This window comes from Plectropomus leopardus, chromosome 21, assembly GCF_026936395.1.
Source record: "Plectropomus leopardus strain MGB_pleo_1.0 chromosome 21, ASM2693639v1, whole genome shotgun sequence".
Taxonomy (NCBI): domain Eukaryota; kingdom Metazoa; phylum Chordata; class Actinopteri; order Perciformes; family Serranidae; genus Plectropomus; species Plectropomus leopardus.
Genome location: NC_142196.1, coordinates 14,159,666 through 14,179,120, shown reverse-complemented (window position 1 = coordinate 14,179,120; position 19,455 = coordinate 14,159,666). Strand labels below are relative to the sequence as shown.

Genomic DNA, 19,455 nt, shown 5'->3' with positions numbered 1-19,455 from the left:
GTGGGACAGGTTGGACTAAGGTGTCGTATAAAACTCATAAGCCTATTTAGTTATTAATTTATAAAGCGGAAGTTTATTTAGGGGGTGTAACTAACTTTAAGCCTGCCCTTATAATAGATCCATGCTCGGGACTACATAAAAGGAAGTTACCTCGGCACCAGGAAGCCATCACAGGACCCGTTTGCACTTTGGACTATATTACCTCCGTTTATTTCTAGACTTGGCTATTACACAAGTGGACCGTAAATTACCTGGAGGTTGAGGCCAACGGTCAAAGTGCTTTGAACTATTTTAAAAACAGCGGCAATAACTTTCATTGAGATGCATTTGGAGACATATTTGTCGCGCATCGGGTTCGCGGGCCCAGCTGAGCCCAGCCTGGAGGTGCTGCGGTCGCTTCACACCTGTCACCTGCTGTCGGTGCCGTTTGAGAACCTCACGGTGCACAGCGGCGGACGAGTCCAACTTGATCTTTCTCTTCTATACGACAAAATAGTAAACCAGCGCCGAGGTGGTTTCTGCTTTGAGAATAACGGTCTCTTCTCCTGGCTGCTGTCCGAACTGGGCTTCCAGGTGACTCTGCTCTCAGGTCAGGTGAAAAATGCAATCACGTGTCGTTACGGGCCGCCTTTTGACCATTTGACCCTCATGGTGAACCTTGATGGACAGCGCTGGCTGTGCGACGTCGGGTTTGGTGCTGCAGGTTTTAGTGCACCTCTTTCACTGGAGACCAGTGGCCCCCAGGAGCAGGGCCACAGAGTGTACCGCATTAGAGAGCATGTGGGGATGCATTTTCTGGAGTGGCAGCAGGAGGAGAACAGAGGGGCAGATGGAGACTGGGTAGAGCTCTACAAGTTCACCCTTGAACCTCGGTGTCTGGGAGACTTTGCTGAGAGGTGCGAGTATCACCAGCGCTCCCCCTGCTCCCTCTTCTTCTGCAAGTCTCTCTGCACCATCTTAAAACCAGGTGGGAGGGTCAGCTACACTGGCCACAAACTGACCACTACTACATTTCCAACAGAGGGCACACAGGGAGTGGTGGAAACCACAACCAGGGATCTTAAGGATGAGGAGATACCTGGTGTGCTAGCAGAGGAATTTGGAGTTGTATTGAATTCTCCACTCATACCGAAGGATGAGAAAATCACACCACCGCCAATCATGTATTGATCACACTTCCACATGGGATATCCTCAATAGGCTTGAAGAAAAGAACACTTAGCACATCTATCTGATTTGCCTGATGTGGGTCTAGTACTGAAACATCACTAATAAAAGTGATATTGCAAGTTAGACAGTGTGTGTATTCCTTTTGCACATCCTCAAAAGGCAAAATGTTAAAAATGTATCTCCTCATTGAGATGACCATATCTCTCAAGACTATATCTCAGAGATGCTTGTAGTTTATGAACCAATAAGGCCCCTCAGATTGTCTGAATGCTCTTTTTTAGCTGTTTCACAGAGTAGAACTAAAACATTTGTTTGAAAGGTGCTATATAAATACATTTGATTGATTTATTTGAAGGTGTTCTTGAAATGTCACGTTCACGAGAATGTGACAGATGCAAGGTCACCTTGACCTTTGGCCACCAAATCACCACTTCATCCACTTGGGCTTCATTGTTAAGCCCAAGGAGATGTTTGTGCCAAATTTAATGAAATTGCCTCAAGGCGTTCTCAAGGTATCTTGTTAACGTGAATGAGACAGACAAGGTCATGGGGACTTTTGACCTATAACCACAAAAGTCTAAACAGTTCGTCATTGAGTCCGGTGGACATTTGCACTAAATTTGAAAAATTCACTTAAGATGTTCTTGAGATATCGTGTTCATGAGTATGGGACGGTACAGACACATAAACATAATGCCTCTGGCCAAGACACATAACAACTGCAACTCTCAAATCAACCTGTTAAACAGCCAAATATACAGCACTTGTCTCGAAAACATATGCAAGAAAAAAAGATAAATTGTCAGTTTGATTTAATAAATTATACATACACTTTTAAGATGTACAATGGTCATTGCATTAATCCATATGTCTTTTTTTTTTTAAGACAAAGTCTGCGTTCAAAGTATTTACACATGTACAATTATCAGGCAGCACTTTACAAAGCAAGGCATGAACGACAACACAGATGTTGAGCTTCAAATCAAACCTTTAACCCTCACCCTCCTGCCTACTCCTTTTGTTTGAGGGGAATGACTCAGCTGCCCCATTATAATACATTTACCCATCCCTCCTTCGATGGGCATTAAAAGGGGAACTCAAGAAAAGGAACATCCATGAAATCCACCAAGATCCAGGGGAGATTTAAAAGGATTACGGTCTGAAGGCTGAGTTAAAAATCAAAAAGGGTGGGGTAAGGAGGGGAGACAGGATGTACGCAGGGTAACAGGTGCAAAACTGTGGCAACGTGTGACACAAAAATCTACTCTGCAACAGGGTTGGGGGGCGGCGAGACTGAGCTTGCTCTCCCAGCTTTCCGTTCGTAGTTGACAAGCCTCTGCCCAACCAGGTACCTGTAAAAAGAGAGATTATCATGATTATTTCAACTTCTTAATTGTAAAGTACATTTTGGTTTCTACATTGAAAGGTCCTCACTTGTCGTTCTTGATGTGTTCATAAAGACGTTTGAACTGTCGGATCTGGAAGGACAGGATGCCGATAAGCGAGACCACCATCAAGAGGAACGGGTAGATTCTCCGCTGCATTAGGATCTCCATCTCTGGAGTAACTCCTGCAAAAGTAATGCACTTTGGTTATTGTTTCAGTTAACATCCCATTAGCAAACACTAATCACTACAACAGTCATCTGGAGATAAGAAATTTATTTTGAAGAAACCTCTGTAATTTGATGTAACTACATAAGTCAAGGCACATTCACAGGTTTGAGTTAAAGGAAACTGTCAGTTTTAAAAGTTGATTTGAGACAACAATGCCAGTGCTTTATTCCTCTGCTTTTAACACTGATAGTGTGCATTACTTAGCACAAAGGAGGGTATTCACTGATATTTGTCTTTTACAGTTTTGAGAAAACAAAAACAAACCATGAACTAGAAAAACACAAACCAAGAGAGAAAATTGCAAAAGTCAAAAACTTTCTAAAAAATTCCAAAGTGCTCGGACACTCACCTACAGCAGGAACAACCCCGGCAGCGATCACATATGGCACGCACAAGGACAGCAGCAACACAGAGATGACCGGAGCTGCCAGTTTACGGATGATGAACTGGAGATCAATGTTGCGAATTCCGTTTGCATAAACCTGAGGAGAAAGTTGGCCGTTATTATACTGTGCAACTAATTACAATGTAATTGATCTCTTCCTCTGCCACTCTCTTTAGGCAGTAAATAGTGCAAAGTAAGCAACAAAACAGCACCTATGGATGTGCTAGGGATCCACTATAATAAAACTATATAATAAAAAGGAATTAACAGTCAATATTATATTCATGTAACTGTATCTTATCCCATTGAGAGACCATAAGATATTTCTTATTTAAAATAGTGAATACTTATTTGAGAGCATAATAATAATAATAATAATAATAATAATAATAATAATAATAATAATAATAACAACAACTTTATTTATATAGCACCTTTAAAAACACAGTTTACAAGACAAAGCTGGGGCTGTAAATCCCAATAGTTAGTCAATAATGCCGACAAAGGGCAGACGAGTGAAGGCAGAATTAAGTAGGAGATTCGAGGCAGACACATATTAGATAAACACGGTAACAAAAAAGGCAGTGGACACAGAACATTGATAATTAAAACAATAATAGTAATGATAATAAGCAGAATCAGGGCAGAAGCTAAAATTAAAGAACAAAATAAAAAATTAAATAAATAAATAAAATTATATCCATCCATCTGAAACCCACCTGCTCAATAACAGTCTTCAGCCACCACTGAGGGCCCATGAGAGTGATGGCAGCAATGATTTTGGCATGGAGCACTCCGAGAGCCCAGTCCTGCAAATATCAGAAAGATGAATGGATGAACACGGATAAAAGAACTGGGTATTTTGTGACACAAGTTTAGGAACACAAATGGGCAACAACAATGGACCACCAAAAGGAAGTCACTGTAGAAAGACAGACCAACAATCATACCTGCCAAGGGTAGAAGAGGGGTGTTTGGTCCAGGGGAACCCTGAGTGGAGCCACAATGACCAGTTCAAACAACAGGCCCAGTAGAAGCGGGATGACTCCAGCGACCAGCAGAGCTACAACCAGGGTCTTCAGAATCTGCGCAAAGGATGCCAGGACATACGGCGAACTCATAAAATGTCAACACTTCAAAAGATTAAGGCAAAGAGTATGGTAGTCTTAAGTATTATTTCCCTTCCATAGTACTACATTTATTGCTTAATGGGACAAAACTGCTGCAGCACAAGCAAAGTTAATGTATTGGATATTGGCTAATGATCTTGTAATAAGCAACCAACCATTTAACAAAAACACTGCATTTAGTTCCACCTCTACACAATCCATAAGCTGGAAAAAGAAACACTAATTACAGTACCACTCTGCTGCCCAGTTTTGGTGTTTGTCAACAATGGAGACTGCTTACAGATACATACCATGAGCGTCCACTCCTGGACTTTGCGTACAATGACTGTGCGTCCCTGGGGCATCCAGGCCAGCAGCACAGTTACTCCGCGGATAGACAGCCAGCACACATACAGGCCGCATGCGGCTGTGTACAGCTCGTGGATTTTGGAGTTTCCTGTCCAGAAGGACATCAGCCAGCGCCCAGTAAACACTGAAACACACGTGTGACAAAACAAACATAAGCTCTCTTTATCTTTCCAACCTCAGACTGAGCCATGGGTTTGGTTGACGAGGAAGTGAATTACAATTTTTAGCTACAACCTAAAAAAGAACCACTTAAACAGCAGAGACATGCATAGTATATATATATAGTTTTACCCTGTAATTATGGTTTGGGTGTGGGTCTGCAAAGCAGAAAATAGATTTCTGGTTGTCTATTATGCCACCAAATTTTACCTGGGAGGGTTAGGCACACCAGACTGGCCACCAGCAGAGTGATACACATGAATGCAATCAGCAACACAATCTGGAGAAAAGAGGACAGTTTTAGACTTAAAGCAGATGTAACAAAGTAGTCAAGCTTGAGTCTATCAGGTTATGATTCTCCATTCTTTGTAACATGATACAATTGTGTCTATGCTGTATTTGATAAACTGCAATTTCAATACGCAGGACAGTTACAACATCAAGCCTTTTAACATCAAGAAAGAGGAAGAGGAGGAGGAGGAGGAGGAGGAGTGTAAAAAATGGGAGCAGAATTGCATGACCTCAATGTGTGCACATTTATAAATTTTAGCAGAAAATCACCAATACTATGTGGCATGTCTTTTTTTTTAAGAGACTTTGAGGGAATAAAAAAAAATCCTGCAGCTTCTATTATATACTCAGTGTATGTTAACTAGAATCACTGCATTTGTAAACTGTAACCAAAAATTCATATAACTGGGTGAATCAGAGCATGTAAGCGGAGTGAAGAAGTGAGAATTTTGGCTCCTTGCTCATGGATTTGGTAAAGGCTGCTTCGCTCAATATCACGCCACGTTTAACCCAGATTGCACTCTGCTCCACTCAACTTGTTCAACGCTCGTTCGGTTTCCTTCTGAAAGTGCTTTGCAAACTCTATTGTCGAGCTTGCAGCAGACAATTTTTGAGTGACAAAATAGTGAATGGGAGCAATATACAGATGCATACCCAGGTCGGGCATACCTAGAATTCATTGTGTGAGCGGTACCAAAGCTTAATTAAAGCAGGATGGAGAGCAACATAAAGGTGATGCTCGAACTTTTTAAAAAATCTGCTCTGCCGTCCATCCAAAATCCTTTCGCTCACACACCTCAGAGCCAATAAAACAAGGGCAGAAGCTATACTAAAAAAGGAACAACTGTAATACAACATATACCACTGCTGAGGAAACAGCAGTGATACATATTAAAACTGTGGAACTTTCTCACCCTGAATGGGAAGCGAAGGGGTCTGTGGTAAGGCTGGAATCCAACTGGTCCCCCTTGCTGTAGAATGGCCTGATGGGCTGCATGAAGCCCCTCACCAACAGCTGGGGCAGGATTGTTGTTGTTGTTATGGTGACCAGGAGGAGGGTTGTTGTTGTTGTTATTGTTCACTGGCTGGTTGGCATCATTATCCTCCTGCTCTCCGAGCAGGTATGAGTGGAGGTCTCTGAGGAGGTAAGGATGTGTCAACTTGGTAAGAAAATGTATGAAAAAAAAAAGGGAATGGAATATGTAAAAGTGCATTGAAACTTACAGTAAATATCCAGCACTGACTGTCCAGGCCCTGACCAGGCCTTTGAGCCACTGGCGAGTATGTCCCTGCTCCAGTAGAGCTGGCAGCACAACCTGAAGTAATAATAGTTCCAGAGACAGCTCGCTGACTGGGGCATCACTGAGGGGAAAGAGGTGGACAGGGTCAGAAAAAGCGTGTGCTAGGGTGTGAACCACATGGTTAACAATCGTTGTGCTCAAGACCTCTGCAACACTTGTTTTTTATCATGTTTGTTCTACGGTCAATATTTCCTCTTTTGTTCAAGATGTGCAGCATTAAGATGCTGTGGCTATCTGGCCTGAGGAGGAAGTGGTTTCACACACCATTTCAGAGAGACAAAGCAGCAGTTTTAACGCAGCTTATCGCTAAAGACCGATAATTTTGTTACGCGCCTGCTGGTTACCTGTAGAGCATGACGTTGTATGGGAGGAAGGTGGGCAGCAGTAATTTGATCAACCTGATGGGCAGCCACAGCATGAGCAACACGATGGAGCCGAACACGACCACAGACAGGATGAACCGCCGCAGGTGTCTGTAGATGGGCAGGTGAATCATCTCCTGCACCGGGTTAAAATCTGGGTCATTGAGGTTTCTCAGAAACCACAGCACTCCCGGCCTCAGCACCTGATGGCAAACAACAATAAAAGTTAGCATTCGATTTTTTATCAGAAGCAAAAATAATCCTGCAGTAAACTAATTTTGGAAAGCAGCTACATAAAAAAAGCAAAAGTTACTGTTGTCAGGATCTTACCTCTCTCAGAAGGAGGATGAAAGAAGCAAAGTAGAAGACATAAACCATTCCCACAAGCCAGTGCAGGAACATGGTGGTGCCAGGGGCTGATTTAAAACTCAACTCTCTGTCTTTTAGGGAGGCATCAAACATCTCCTACAGGAGGAGGAAAGAAAAATGTTAAATAAGGACAGCATTTAGACTGATGCAAATTCAGTGTTGGCTCTGAGATGATGCATCCTAATTGTCTTTGCTAAATAAATGCACAGTTGGCTGGAAGATAAAATGTGCTATGAATAACATTTGCACATGCCATATGCTTCACAAATCAAAATTAAACAAAGCTCAATGCGTATCTGAGAGCACAAGCAGGATGAAGGATTCCTCCACGGCTGCGCAAAGTAAAGTCCCATTTTCCACACTGGCGCTGTTCACTTATGTTAGTGCTATTTTTTTTCTATTTACATTAAAATGAGATGGACAGTTAAGATACCCTATATGTTAATATATATCAAAACTTCTAAAACAGCACTGTCATAAAATGTTCATTTTTAATTTGTGGGAAAAATAATTAACATTGATTATTCCACAAATCCACTTTCAGGCATATGAGATCCTTTTCACAGGTGACCAGCTGCAGAGTAGGTGGGATATGCTTCCCTTCTGCTGTGTAAGCAGCTCCAACTGCTCTGAGGCAGGTTAACCGACTCAGGACGGGCTTGTGAAAACAGACCTACTGGCTTACAAAGTGTAGCACACAGTAGGTGGGAAAGCTGAGGTGGCCACTGGAGGTTGAGGGGGACTTGGGACTGTGCCACGCCTAGGGCTTTTCCATTTCATGCTGATTTGTGTTTCCATTGTCAGTTTTAAACACGCTGAGCTGTGCCCGAGAATGAACCACCACCGGGGTCAGGCCAGAAGGGCACACGACTGCCTCCAAGCAGGTAGTGGTGATGTTGACTGAGGGCAACCCCTGACGAACCCCTTCTCTCGCTCGAACGAGTGTTTGTTGTGACGCTCAACTAATGTCTGGGCATGACACTACAGAGAAAGCCATTTTTAAAAGTGTGTTTTCAGTTCTCTCTCAGTACTCAGGATTGAAGTTTAGTTTCTCTCCTGTGTTGTCGTTTGTACTAGAAATCTGCTTCATATATGATGAAATTCTACTTTCCCATATCTTTTTGCGTCACAGTAAAACAATCATCATTATGATCATAATAATAACTTATACAGTGCCTTTAAAAACAGAGTTTACCATGTGTTATTTAAATGCTTTTATATAACAAAATAACCTACTTTTAGCGTTACTTAGTGTCTCTTCTTCAATACAAAACAAGTATACTAATACCGCAGGGAGGAAGAGTACAAGGAGAAACAGCCACAGTAAAATGTTAGATGAAGAGTTACAGACAACAGGCTCTTACTACACCTCTGCAAACAGCTAACCTCCAACAGGTACATTTATTATTATTTACTGTGCTATGTGATGAAAAGCACTTATAGCAAATTAACGGGGGACATTTATCCATGGGTCTGCCTGCTGCTTTTAAACGTCAACTTGAGACTAGTGTATTATTAGATAAGGAATAACCTTTAAGTGGGTAGCCCTGTTGTAGATGCAAACCCCTTCCATGCTGGGCTGATGCACTGATTCAAACCGAGTCAAGCCACACCAGCACTTGTGTATGGAAAAACAAAATAAGCGTAAAAAACTTGCTGACACAAAGACTTGCAGAGGAGGAGAGTGAGAGCCACAACATTGAGGCATATGTGACTCTCTCCAGTTGGCGAAGCCACTTTGTTTTCTATTTTTCTGTGTAAATAAATGTATGAACTGTGTGATCAACAGCATCTGCTTCAGTCTCTGTCTCAGCCCTGTTAAAAAGCACTTCAATGGCTACTTGACAGACGCCTCTACGGGGTAGAGAACAACACTTATTTTAGTAAATCGTGTTGAAACATTTAGCATCCTCTGAAATTTCATAGGCAAGAGATGTAAATTCGACTGGCTGTCACTGACACTGGAGAAACCCTTTGAGGCTGGTAGAAAACATGGATAATATTTCAGAAAAGTATTTGTCACTATAAAATATGCCACTGTGTCTGTCACTACATCAGCCAAGGATAAGAAATACAATTAACCTTCTTATCACCAGGATGTCAACTAAAATTTCATTATTACACCAGTTAAATAAATAATGTGGACAAGTTTGAGGAACTGAGGCTTACAAAGAAAAAAGATGTACTGAAAGTCAGAATAGGAAGTAAGAGCAAAAGAGACTTACTAAAGAGCAGATGTCAAGCCACCAGCCACAGATGAGTGGAAAAACACCAATCTCCACGACAACCAACAGAGAGACCTGTAATGGCAGCAGAAATCTGTCTCAGTAACACATACGCAGATAAATTAAATAATTAAAATCTCTCTAAAAGATGCTGGATGTGACACTCTTTCCTCATTCAGGTCAAGGCACTTCAAATGGACAAGACGACCTCAAACCTGACTTTTGTTCTGATTGTTTTTGGGTCATGCTGTATTAAATTGCTTTTCTTCATCTTCTGAGTGAGATTCACTGTTCTGTTCAGGTAGTAAATCTCAGCAAGAATACATGGACTAACTGTCCATGTTTCCACCAAGGACGGTGTAGACTTGCGTTGCACAAAGCAGAAAATGCAGTTAAAGGCGTTACCTTGACAACTATGTAGCAGACTCCCAGGAGACGTCGGGAACGCTGGAACCTGACCAGAGCAGCCAGTCCCTGACACAGCCATTAAGGATCAACATTGCTCACACAATAAATGTCACATGCACTGTCTATCCCTGCAGTTATATTTGCCTTAGGTTTTACATTTCAGTACAGAAGATTAGGGCTGCAAATAATGATTATTTTTATTTATATTATCAATTAACCTGCCTATTATTTTCTCCATTATTGTTTTGTCAATAAAAATAAATAAAATAAAATATTGGTGTGTAATTTCCCAGAACCTAAGGTGATGTCTTTAATTGTATGTTTTATCTGATCCAATAATCCAAAGTTATTTTGTTTATTATCATGTATGATAAAGAAACACATAAAATTCTCTCACATTTAAGAAGCATAAAAACAACAAGAGGTTGGCTTTTTTGCATTATTTGATAATCAAAAACAGCTGCTAGTTTATTATCTGTCAATCACCCTATCACTGCAGCTCTGAATGGGATTGATGGTGTTTGACAAAAGGATACATGACAAAGGATGAGTGTCATGGCCAACAGTATGTAGCCCACAATGGTTGTGATTAAGCCCTCAAAGTGGGAGGCTTGGACCTGAAGACAAATACAAAATTAAATCAATTAATCATGGTTGAAAAGACGTGATATTGCATTGCAATGCTGAGTTTATGAGAGCAGAGCAGTTTCTTACATATTCCTCAAAGCCGAGACCCACGACAGAGAAGTGCCCGATATGGTAGGGACAAAAAGCTGAATGAGGGACACAAAGAAGACATTTCAAACTGGGCAAAGTCAAATGCAATCAACTTGCACCACTGCTATAATTAAATAATATTTCTACGGTATAGGTATGACACAAAGGATCAGAATCATGTAATTGTATTTGAGTTTCATGGGTTTTTTTTATGTTTGGTGAGGGACCACATTAATCCTTGTAGGCTTCATTGTGTTTTAGTCCTTAAAGAATGTAACTACTGCTGTTCAAAGTTATTCTGTACTATTAATTATCAAATAAATTAAATCAATAAATCTTTATGCTTATGATAAATCCTGGGAAGCATCCAAAATTCCATACTAACATGTTATATAGTACACTACAGCAACTTAATGAAAAATAAATCTACTTTGTACCTTATAATATAGTAGGTCTGAAGTATAAAACCAAAAGTATGTAAACTGGATATACAAACACTGGACACTCCACTGGCATTAATATCCCACAATGCAATGCAATTGACGACAATGTTCATGAGGGACAGCTACCAGGACAGCTCTGTAATGCCAACAGCACCTCAATTTAAGTGCAAGTATAAGATTTCACTTTGCTATGTGTAATCTTTTTTTAAACTATTTTCAATATGCCAGTAGAGCTGTGGTTGGCACAGGTTACCATGGTTATGTGCCTCCAACCGTCGAGGAGGCTCTCAGGAAGTGACATGGTAATTACAATTTGGTGCATTCAAAATGTTAGATAATACTGTGTATTTACACAAAAGCATGTTGGACATTAATACACTTATTAGGTTCATAGTACACAGCATGCAAGTTTGGACAAAGCGTGTTTTTTATGCTACTCACCAAAGACCAGGATGAAGAGTGTGTTGAGAGACACTACCCAAAAAACATGCTCCTACAATACAAAAGACACAAGAGTTCAAATATAATCTTTATTTACACACACTCATCATACAAAAGTGTTTAAAAGAATAACTTACCAAAAATACCAATGAACCATCTAGGCCAAGCATCTAAAAGAGAAATGGGGAGATTTGAAATGCTTCATGTGTAACATAAATAGGGCAAGTTTCAATAGAGTGAGGTAAATTGTGCATTAGGAATGGGGGTGTTTGGTGTCATGGAGAGTTACCCTTTCCCAGGTGAGCTCCTCCGCGGCTCTGTCCCACTCCAAAGCATTCCAATTCATGTCATCTACAGACAACACAAACTTAAGTTACTATGAAGATGAATACATTGACAAAAGTATCCATATAAACAACATAATGCCATATTATTGTTGAAATAAATCCCATATACATCATCCTGCTTGTCAGCTATGATCACAGCATTACAATGCACTATACTGAGGCAGAATAGCAATACTTGTGGTTGTCTGGCCAACAGTTTTTAGGCTGGCTTTTAGCAACAACATAGAAAAATAGTGCTTAAGAATGTGGTTATGATTACATTATTAATGCCACTGTAGGAAAAGCTATTTGCAGAACAACCTATTGTGAGGGTTTTCCACAGCATTCATTTAGCTGCGGTGACACCCCATGGCTAGAATAATGTATAATAGAATCACTATTCATTATCAGCCTGTTTTGCCAAGCTTGCTGCAAAATGAGTCCATTAACTGCAGCAAAACAAAACAAATAAGTGGAATATGAGTGCTTCTGGTAGCATATGGACACATTGTATTATCATTCTCAAATTAATAGTGTGCTCTAATGCCAGTGGTGCTGTTTTGCTCAGTGTGTAAGAGTGCATTTCCATTAACTCTGTAGTTTTCTGTTGCAAAAAGAAGTTCCTTTAACAATGGTCTTGTTTGTGGGATTTATTGGAAACTAAACACTATGGAAACACTTCTTTTCATGACTTTCTTTGTTTTATTTGAGCATCAACCATGCACCACTATCTCAGTTTTTTGTAATGCTAAGTAATTTAACTTTATTAGATAAGGTATTCCAGCATACCTTGATAAACCTGACGATGCAGAATGTGAAATGTGATGGACAGATTAACAGTGTCATTCAACACAATCAACTATTGGTTTAAACAAATATGTGATTTCAATTAAAAGTTTATATACTGATGAAAACACTTGTCACATCCTGACAACTTGTGTGACCTCAGTACTGACCAGGATTACAACTACACCTTCCAGAAAACAAACAAACAAAAGAAAAGCCTTTAAAATGGAAACTTTGATTGTGATTAATTATCTATCTAAGTCAAACCTTGTGCTCCATTGTTGGGGTCTGCATCTTCTGCTGCTGCTCCCTCCTCTTCTTCAAGCTCTGGGTCATCCCCCTGGTCTGGTGGGACATCAGGGGGCTCAGGCTCTGCTTCATTCTGGGCTGGCGGATCAGCAGGTGCTGGCTGGGCTGCAGGGGGCTCATCAGCTGCTCCCTGGCCTGCAGCTTGTGCCTGTGGGTGACAGGAAAGTATGTGTGGCTTTAGCATAGGGAGATGACAGTAACGGTGATTTTGTGTGTGAGTAAGATTGGAGTATGTATGTCAGGGGGGAATACTGCTGAGTAGATGTATGGATTATGGTAAGATGTGGCATCTAAATTATGCAAACAGTAATACAATGCATACAAAGAACTTTCTATGCACATCATCAATATCTTCATACTTCAATTAGTATGTGTAATGTCAGGCTAAAAGAACTAATGTGTGCATATTCACATAAGTCAGTATAATTGAACAATTCTTCCTTTTAATGGTTTTCTTTTAATTTTTTATAACAAAAAGAAATGACTTTGACACAAACAGTTAATCAAAGTACCTCATTGGGTTGTCCGGCTGCATTCGGTGGGGCCGGCTGGTGCTGCTCTAACCATTGAGGAGCGCCACCGTGGACTATCTGTTCTCTGAGCCACACCAGGCTGATAAATGCACACAGTGTGCAGGTGACCACGAAGCAGCCCTGTAGACAATCTGCAAGCAGGTTCTCTCTGCAGACCCACAAAGATTAACACTTTTATGAATTTACAAACTCCCTGAAATGAAGGAAACTTCATGGTTCTGAAGAGAATAAACACGTAAAAGAGACTAGCTTTAGCTTCAGTGATGAGTGGTAGGAGAGTACTGGTATCATAGCTTACGTAGATAGCATGTCCAGCGGCAGTGTCAAAAGTGAGCTCACAGAGCCGGTAAACAGACACTTGTAGATGCGACCTGAGAGAGAGAGAGATCAGTTAAATTAAGTAATTTTATACATGTTAAATACATTTAAAACGTTTAAATATGCTGTATTAAAACAACTTACATAATATATGAAAATTATTAGATATAGACAACAATTTTTATAATGAAAACTGAGGGGGATTTAGATATCTTGGACCACACACAAAAATGTTGGTTATGTAAATGTACTGAAGCTGTAATTCTCTTGATCGTGTTAAACCGTGAACACCAGCTAATATGTGAAGCTTATGTCACAGCCACAGCATAAGATATAATGGATATCTGTTCTCTAAGATAGTAAACTGATCAGCTGAAATCAGATACAACTTATTTCCCCTCATTACATTAATAAATCAACTAATGAAGAGCACGCTTACATGCAGTGAGTGGAACCACCCCGAGCCATGCGAAGGCCACCAGTGTGTAATGGAACCAGTAGCGGATGGCTGTGCCCACACTGGTCAGCAGGCCGGCACAGATGTCCTGGATGGGCAGACGTGAGGGCATGTCTGGGGAGTAGACTTAAGTGGAATGAGGGAAAGAGTTATTAAAACATTTTAACAATCATTTATGTTTGACAATGTTCTAAAAATCATCAAAATTATGTTTAAATTCATTTCCAGTAGACAAAACATGTAAAAACGACACAAAAAAAAGATCCATAGGCCCTCATTGTAAGGCTTGTTTCGGAAACCTTAGGCTGTTTAATATATTGAAGTGGATGATCCATCAATGCCACAAGCACTTACTTGGTGTGAAAGCAAATCTGTGCTTGCATAATTCACAGTACTCCTTCCTGCTGTGCTTCAGCCACTGGACCAAACTGTAAAGCAACATTTAGATTGTCAAAAGCAGTATACAATTCATCAACCTGAAACATTTTTTTTGTTTTTGTATTACAATATTTTGCATTTGTCATTCTGGGGAGAGGTATCAGTATGAGTAGCACTGGAGACCTACTGCAGAGTACAGAATTAAAATGTTCAGCATTAAAATCCATCAAATGTTAAAAAAAAAAACAAACAAAAAAAAAAACCCAGATGATTTTGGGTAGGTGTGTGTAAGTGTGTAGGTGTGTTTCAACAATCACTCAGCACAACCTTAAATTTTCATATTATTGAAACAAGGAAGGTATTTGACATCAAGTTAGACATGTTTTGGGATTTTTATGAACAGATTTCAAACAATGGCAAAAACAACATAAATACATCAAAAATGATTTCAAAACATTCAGTTTCCTCCAAACCATTTCCTGACCTGAGAACCATTTTTCTGATTTCATAAGTTTTCCAGTAATTTCATAACCATGGGAACCCTGTTTAAACCAATTCTGAGATGATGACATTGTAAAACCAAGACAAAGCTTTTTAGTGTTGTTCTGACATAAACTAATGTCAGATCATCATCATTTTTTTTTTTTTTTTACCACTGCTATGACTGCACAAAGATGTGACATGATGAAGACTCATGCCCAAAAGACACTGACTGTAAGCACGTACCATGATTTAGTCATGGTGAAATACTAAGTCTCTGATTGACAAACAACAAAAAAGGGCATATTAGTTATTTCCGAGCTCATTTGTGCTTGTAGTCACTATTAACAACACAACCCCAGCTCGTTGTTACATAGGCTGGGATTAACAACTTGGTTATTATGTAAGAGTCACGGCACCAGGTGATTCCAACACATACAACAGCATGAAAGACCTGTGTCATTACAACTATACGGCTGTGACAAAACAAATGTATTCTTTCCTAGTCTGTAACATTTGGGCTTTCTGTTGGAAACAGACCCTAAGATCTAGCTCACCACCTTAAAAATGAACACATTGTAACACGTATTCTGGTACACATCTGTAAAATAAGTTCTGTGTAAAATAACTTGAAATTCCCTGTTTGGACCACATATTTATTTATCTATATTAATCTAGACTAGCAGTTTATAGTACATAAAGTGTGCCTGCTACCTGAGAGTTGCTGGGGGTTTGTCTGTATTTCATTTTTATCTATTTCAAGTAAACACAAGGAAATAGGATAAACATACAGAAGCTCATTTTAGCTACAGCCTGTGTACACTAGGCACAACTACACAATAGTCTGTTTTTCTAAACTTTGTGAAGTGAACTTTGTGGACGCTAACTAACATGGATACAGGCTGAGGTACAATTACCACAGAACAATCCAGGCCTGGCCTTTGCTTCTGCCTGGGGATTTCCATGCACCTGACCCTCTTGTAACCTGTGGCGCTCACACACAGGACAGATGAGAACCCAGCACAATCTCCAAAATACCTGCAGGGGGCTGGTATTGTTTTCACCATGTCAATACTACACTGAGAGGCAGTATTCAGGGACACAATGCAACCTGGATGTGACGCAGAATGAACCTGTTCTGCATCCTTTCACGATTCTTCAATTACATTTGCTGTCAAGCCAGCACTATAGGAAAAATCATGGGGGAAAATTTAAGCACCAAATTATCCAATTATTTAGCCACCACCCTAAAATATAACGCATCATTATCCTAATTATAACATAAGCATATAACTACAGATTCTTGTTTCTTTTCTTAGACTATGCGATCAAGAACAACTTAGGTAACACTGAATTTTTGGAATTTTTCAAAGAAACCTAGTACTCTCTTGCCTGGTTGCTCATGTGCATAGAGGCAGGAGAGTACAAACAACCATGTAAAAAATGGGAGTTTTATTTAAATTATTAATAAACTGTGCCCCCTGCCGTGTCAACATTGAACGAAACAATGCATCAAACATACCTGTTCTGAGCACTTAAAATAGGCTGCACTTTCAAATTTACATACTTGAATGTCTTTGTCAATACGTATGCAGCTCCTGGACTTTCATTTCATGTTCTTAAGTTTTTAGATCTTGTTTTAATAGGATTGTTTTTAACATGAAGTGTCTGGATATACATAGTTGTTTTAACATATATGTATTTTTTCTTTTCTGTTAAACTGCTATGGGCTGGGGTGACAACATTTCTCCTTTTAATGTATGCAGAAACATAAGAAAAATCACAAATAAACAGAATCTCTTCAACCTATCTTGAATGTCATGCTGTGTTCTTTTAGAAATAATAACTTGTAATGTAACACAACCCTGTGAATAACCTTCACAATCAGTTCTGTGCGGTCTATCTTTACCTCAGCTGCACACAGGGACACTAATAAAGCATAAGTTTTGGAGTGACTAATGCAACATCTTAACACAGTGTCTAATCTTTGCCTAATTACTCACGTTGATGTCAATATTATTTTAGTGCACCCAATAAAGGGTGAACATTTCCTGGGGAGGTGGGGGGGTCATCATAATGACAGCTGAAGAGCTTCACACACTTACCATTCCTGGTGGATAAACTTGATACTGCCAGTGCAGACACACGGGTGGTACAAGGGTTTGTCTGGGGTCCCCTCAGAGCGGCACACACGACAAATATCCGCTGCACACACAGGCACACATACAGACACATATAAAATTGAGGAGAGCATTTCACAAAATCAAGTCCTTTCTTTCTAAAGTTTAAATCACTTCTTAAAACTTTTCAGCTCAAAAAAGCATTTATTAATTTTACTGCAGAGTTTATTTTAAACATGTCTTATTGATTATTTTTGTGATTGTAATTTTTCTTATAATGTCATTAGGTATTGTATTGGTTTAATTTTGTATCATTGGACTTGTTTTATTTTATATGCCTAAGTGCAATCTTCAGGGCAAATGTTGCCAATGTAATGTAACACTCACTAATCTGTGTGGCCATTGCGTTAGCTCAGATGACTGATGACCATTGGTGGCATGTTACTAAGTACATTCACTCTCAAGTGAATGCATTTGTAAATTTCTTGAGTCTGTTCCTTTCATGCCACTTTATACTTTTACTCTACATCTCAGTGAGAAATATTGCACTTTTTACTTCACTGCATTTATCTGAAAGCTTTAGTTACTAGTTACTTTACAAATTCAAATATTTGCAGTAACCAACATGATAAGAGTGTACAAGGTATGATGTTTTGTTATAAATTCAACTATCAAGCAGTTGTATCAAAGTACAGCTGACATGATTAGTTGATTAATCAATTAGCTGACTGACAGAAAATTAATTGGCAATCATTCTGATAAGTAATCATCTTTTTATTTTTAATAGTTTGAGTTTTTGGGGTGTTTTATATTGAGTTTTCTGAATTGGGTACTTCGGCAACTATTTTGACGAACATTTATGTCTTAGTTTAAATAGTTTGGATTTTTTTCCTTCCATTATATAATAACTGAATTTTTCATGCGTGTTTTTTTACAGGAATTTCCTTGAATTTGGGTACTTCATAATTTAAGTACATTTCTCTTATTGTACTTGTTTGCTGTTACTTAAATACATTTTCAATGCAGGACTTTTTTTAACAGAATATTTCCTACTTATAATATTTGCACTAAATACTTCCTCCACCACTGGTGACATCAACAATAACCCCACGTCCTTGGTGTTTCACAATATGCTCTCATATTGAACAACGTTTAACAGTCATCTCATATCTTCTTATATTAATCTCAAGCTACATTAACAGGCTTTTAAGCTAAGCTAATAGCTAGGTAGGGTCAACCACTAGCAGGCCAGCTCACCAGCAGGTTCGCGGTGATACACTTGCGAAGCTAACGCAGGTTAACCCCAGCTGGGAAACAACGACAACCTTTAGCTGGTTATTTACCTTCCTCGGCAGTATCCATGTCGTTCGCTAAGCACCGGTCAGCGTTTCTTCCAGGAGTAACTTGTACAGCGAACCCATCCACGACACAGACAATATCGTTTAGCTAGCTAAACTAAGCTAGCGAGACGAGTGTATCCTTATTTGTCGGATGCATTGACAGTCATAAAATGGTTTCCCCAAAGACTGAACACCACCGCTTGCTTCGTTGTGTCCTCGCGCATCCAGTCTGTGTTCGCCGCTCAACAAAAACTTCTATTTTTACGGTGTATTTTTTAATGTAAAACCATAAACGTTACATCCTCCGTGAAGAAGTGACAGTTTGAACCAGGTAGACAAATAGCTAGCTGAGCTGACTAACGCATGCGCTAACGTCACTGTTAGCTCCTGTCACAACAGTTTTACTTTACCACAGCGGCTCAACTTTTACGGCAGGGAAACTTCCATGACAACCGTCACGTGGTTAGTGAAGGCCTATGTAATAGATCCATGGTAAAAACTGGGCATCAAATATAAATCCAAGATTCATGTTGAACGGCGACATCTGGAGGATATTCCTCGAACAAACAAAACCAAAACTAGTATGCAGAAGTAGAAGTCAATCCAAAAAAAGTAAAGGAGAAGTACTAGTAGTATTAGTAGCAGCAGTAGTAAAAAAGATAGCAGCACTTCTATTACAAGGAGCAGTCATGATAGCAGTGGCAGTAGTAGTAGTAGTAAAAGCAGCAGTGGCAGTAGTAGTCAAAGTAGTGGTATTAATAGTAGAAGTAGTTCTAGTACACAACTACTACTTGTAGCAGTAATGGTAGTAGTACCAGTTATAGTGGAGGTAGTAGAGTAGGAGGAGTTGTAGTAGTGGTAGTACAAGAAGTAGCAGTACTTCTATTACTAGGAATAGTAATAGTAGCCTAGCAGTAGCAGTATTGGTAGCAGTAGTAGTAGCAGTGGTGGTGGTAGTTGTAGAAGTAGTGGTATCAAAATTAGGAGTAGTTCCATTATACAAATACTAGTAGTAGCAGTAATGGTAGTAGTAACAGTAATAG

At 39.6% G+C, this 19,455-nt stretch overlaps 2 protein-coding genes across 2 annotated transcripts; one reads left to right on the top strand and one right to left on the bottom strand.

The window, feature by feature from the left end:
- The first annotated feature begins 116 nt into the window (after positions 1 to 116).
- On the top strand, positions 117 to 1,293 carry LOC121960593 (arylamine N-acetyltransferase, pineal gland isozyme NAT-10-like). The gene has a single exon (XM_042510376.2). It carries the CDS (start codon positions 322 to 324, stop codon positions 1,168 to 1,170), a length of 849 nt encoding a protein of 282 aa, XP_042366310.1. The 5' UTR covers positions 117 to 321; the 3' UTR covers positions 1,171 to 1,293.
- A 672-nt stretch (positions 1,294 to 1,965) lies between these two features.
- Positions 1,966 to 18,812, bottom strand: LOC121960592 (E3 ubiquitin-protein ligase MARCHF6-like). The gene is made up of 25 exons (XM_042510375.2): positions 18,416 to 18,812; positions 17,058 to 17,157; positions 14,449 to 14,522; positions 14,077 to 14,220; positions 13,618 to 13,690; positions 13,299 to 13,467; positions 12,745 to 12,934; positions 11,655 to 11,716; positions 11,503 to 11,535; positions 11,366 to 11,417; positions 10,479 to 10,537; positions 10,301 to 10,381; positions 9,762 to 9,830; positions 9,357 to 9,431; positions 7,093 to 7,227; positions 6,745 to 6,965; positions 6,324 to 6,461; positions 6,014 to 6,236; positions 5,019 to 5,088; positions 4,592 to 4,773; positions 4,122 to 4,256; positions 3,891 to 3,980; positions 3,136 to 3,268; positions 2,605 to 2,740; positions 1,966 to 2,522 (listed from the first exon to the last, which is right to left on the bottom strand). Exons 1-25 carry the CDS (start codon positions 18,432 to 18,434, stop codon positions 2,432 to 2,434), a joined length of 2,754 nt encoding a protein of 917 aa, XP_042366309.1. The 5' UTR covers positions 18,435 to 18,812; the 3' UTR covers positions 1,966 to 2,431.
- Positions 18,813 to 19,455: the final 643 nt, after the last annotated feature.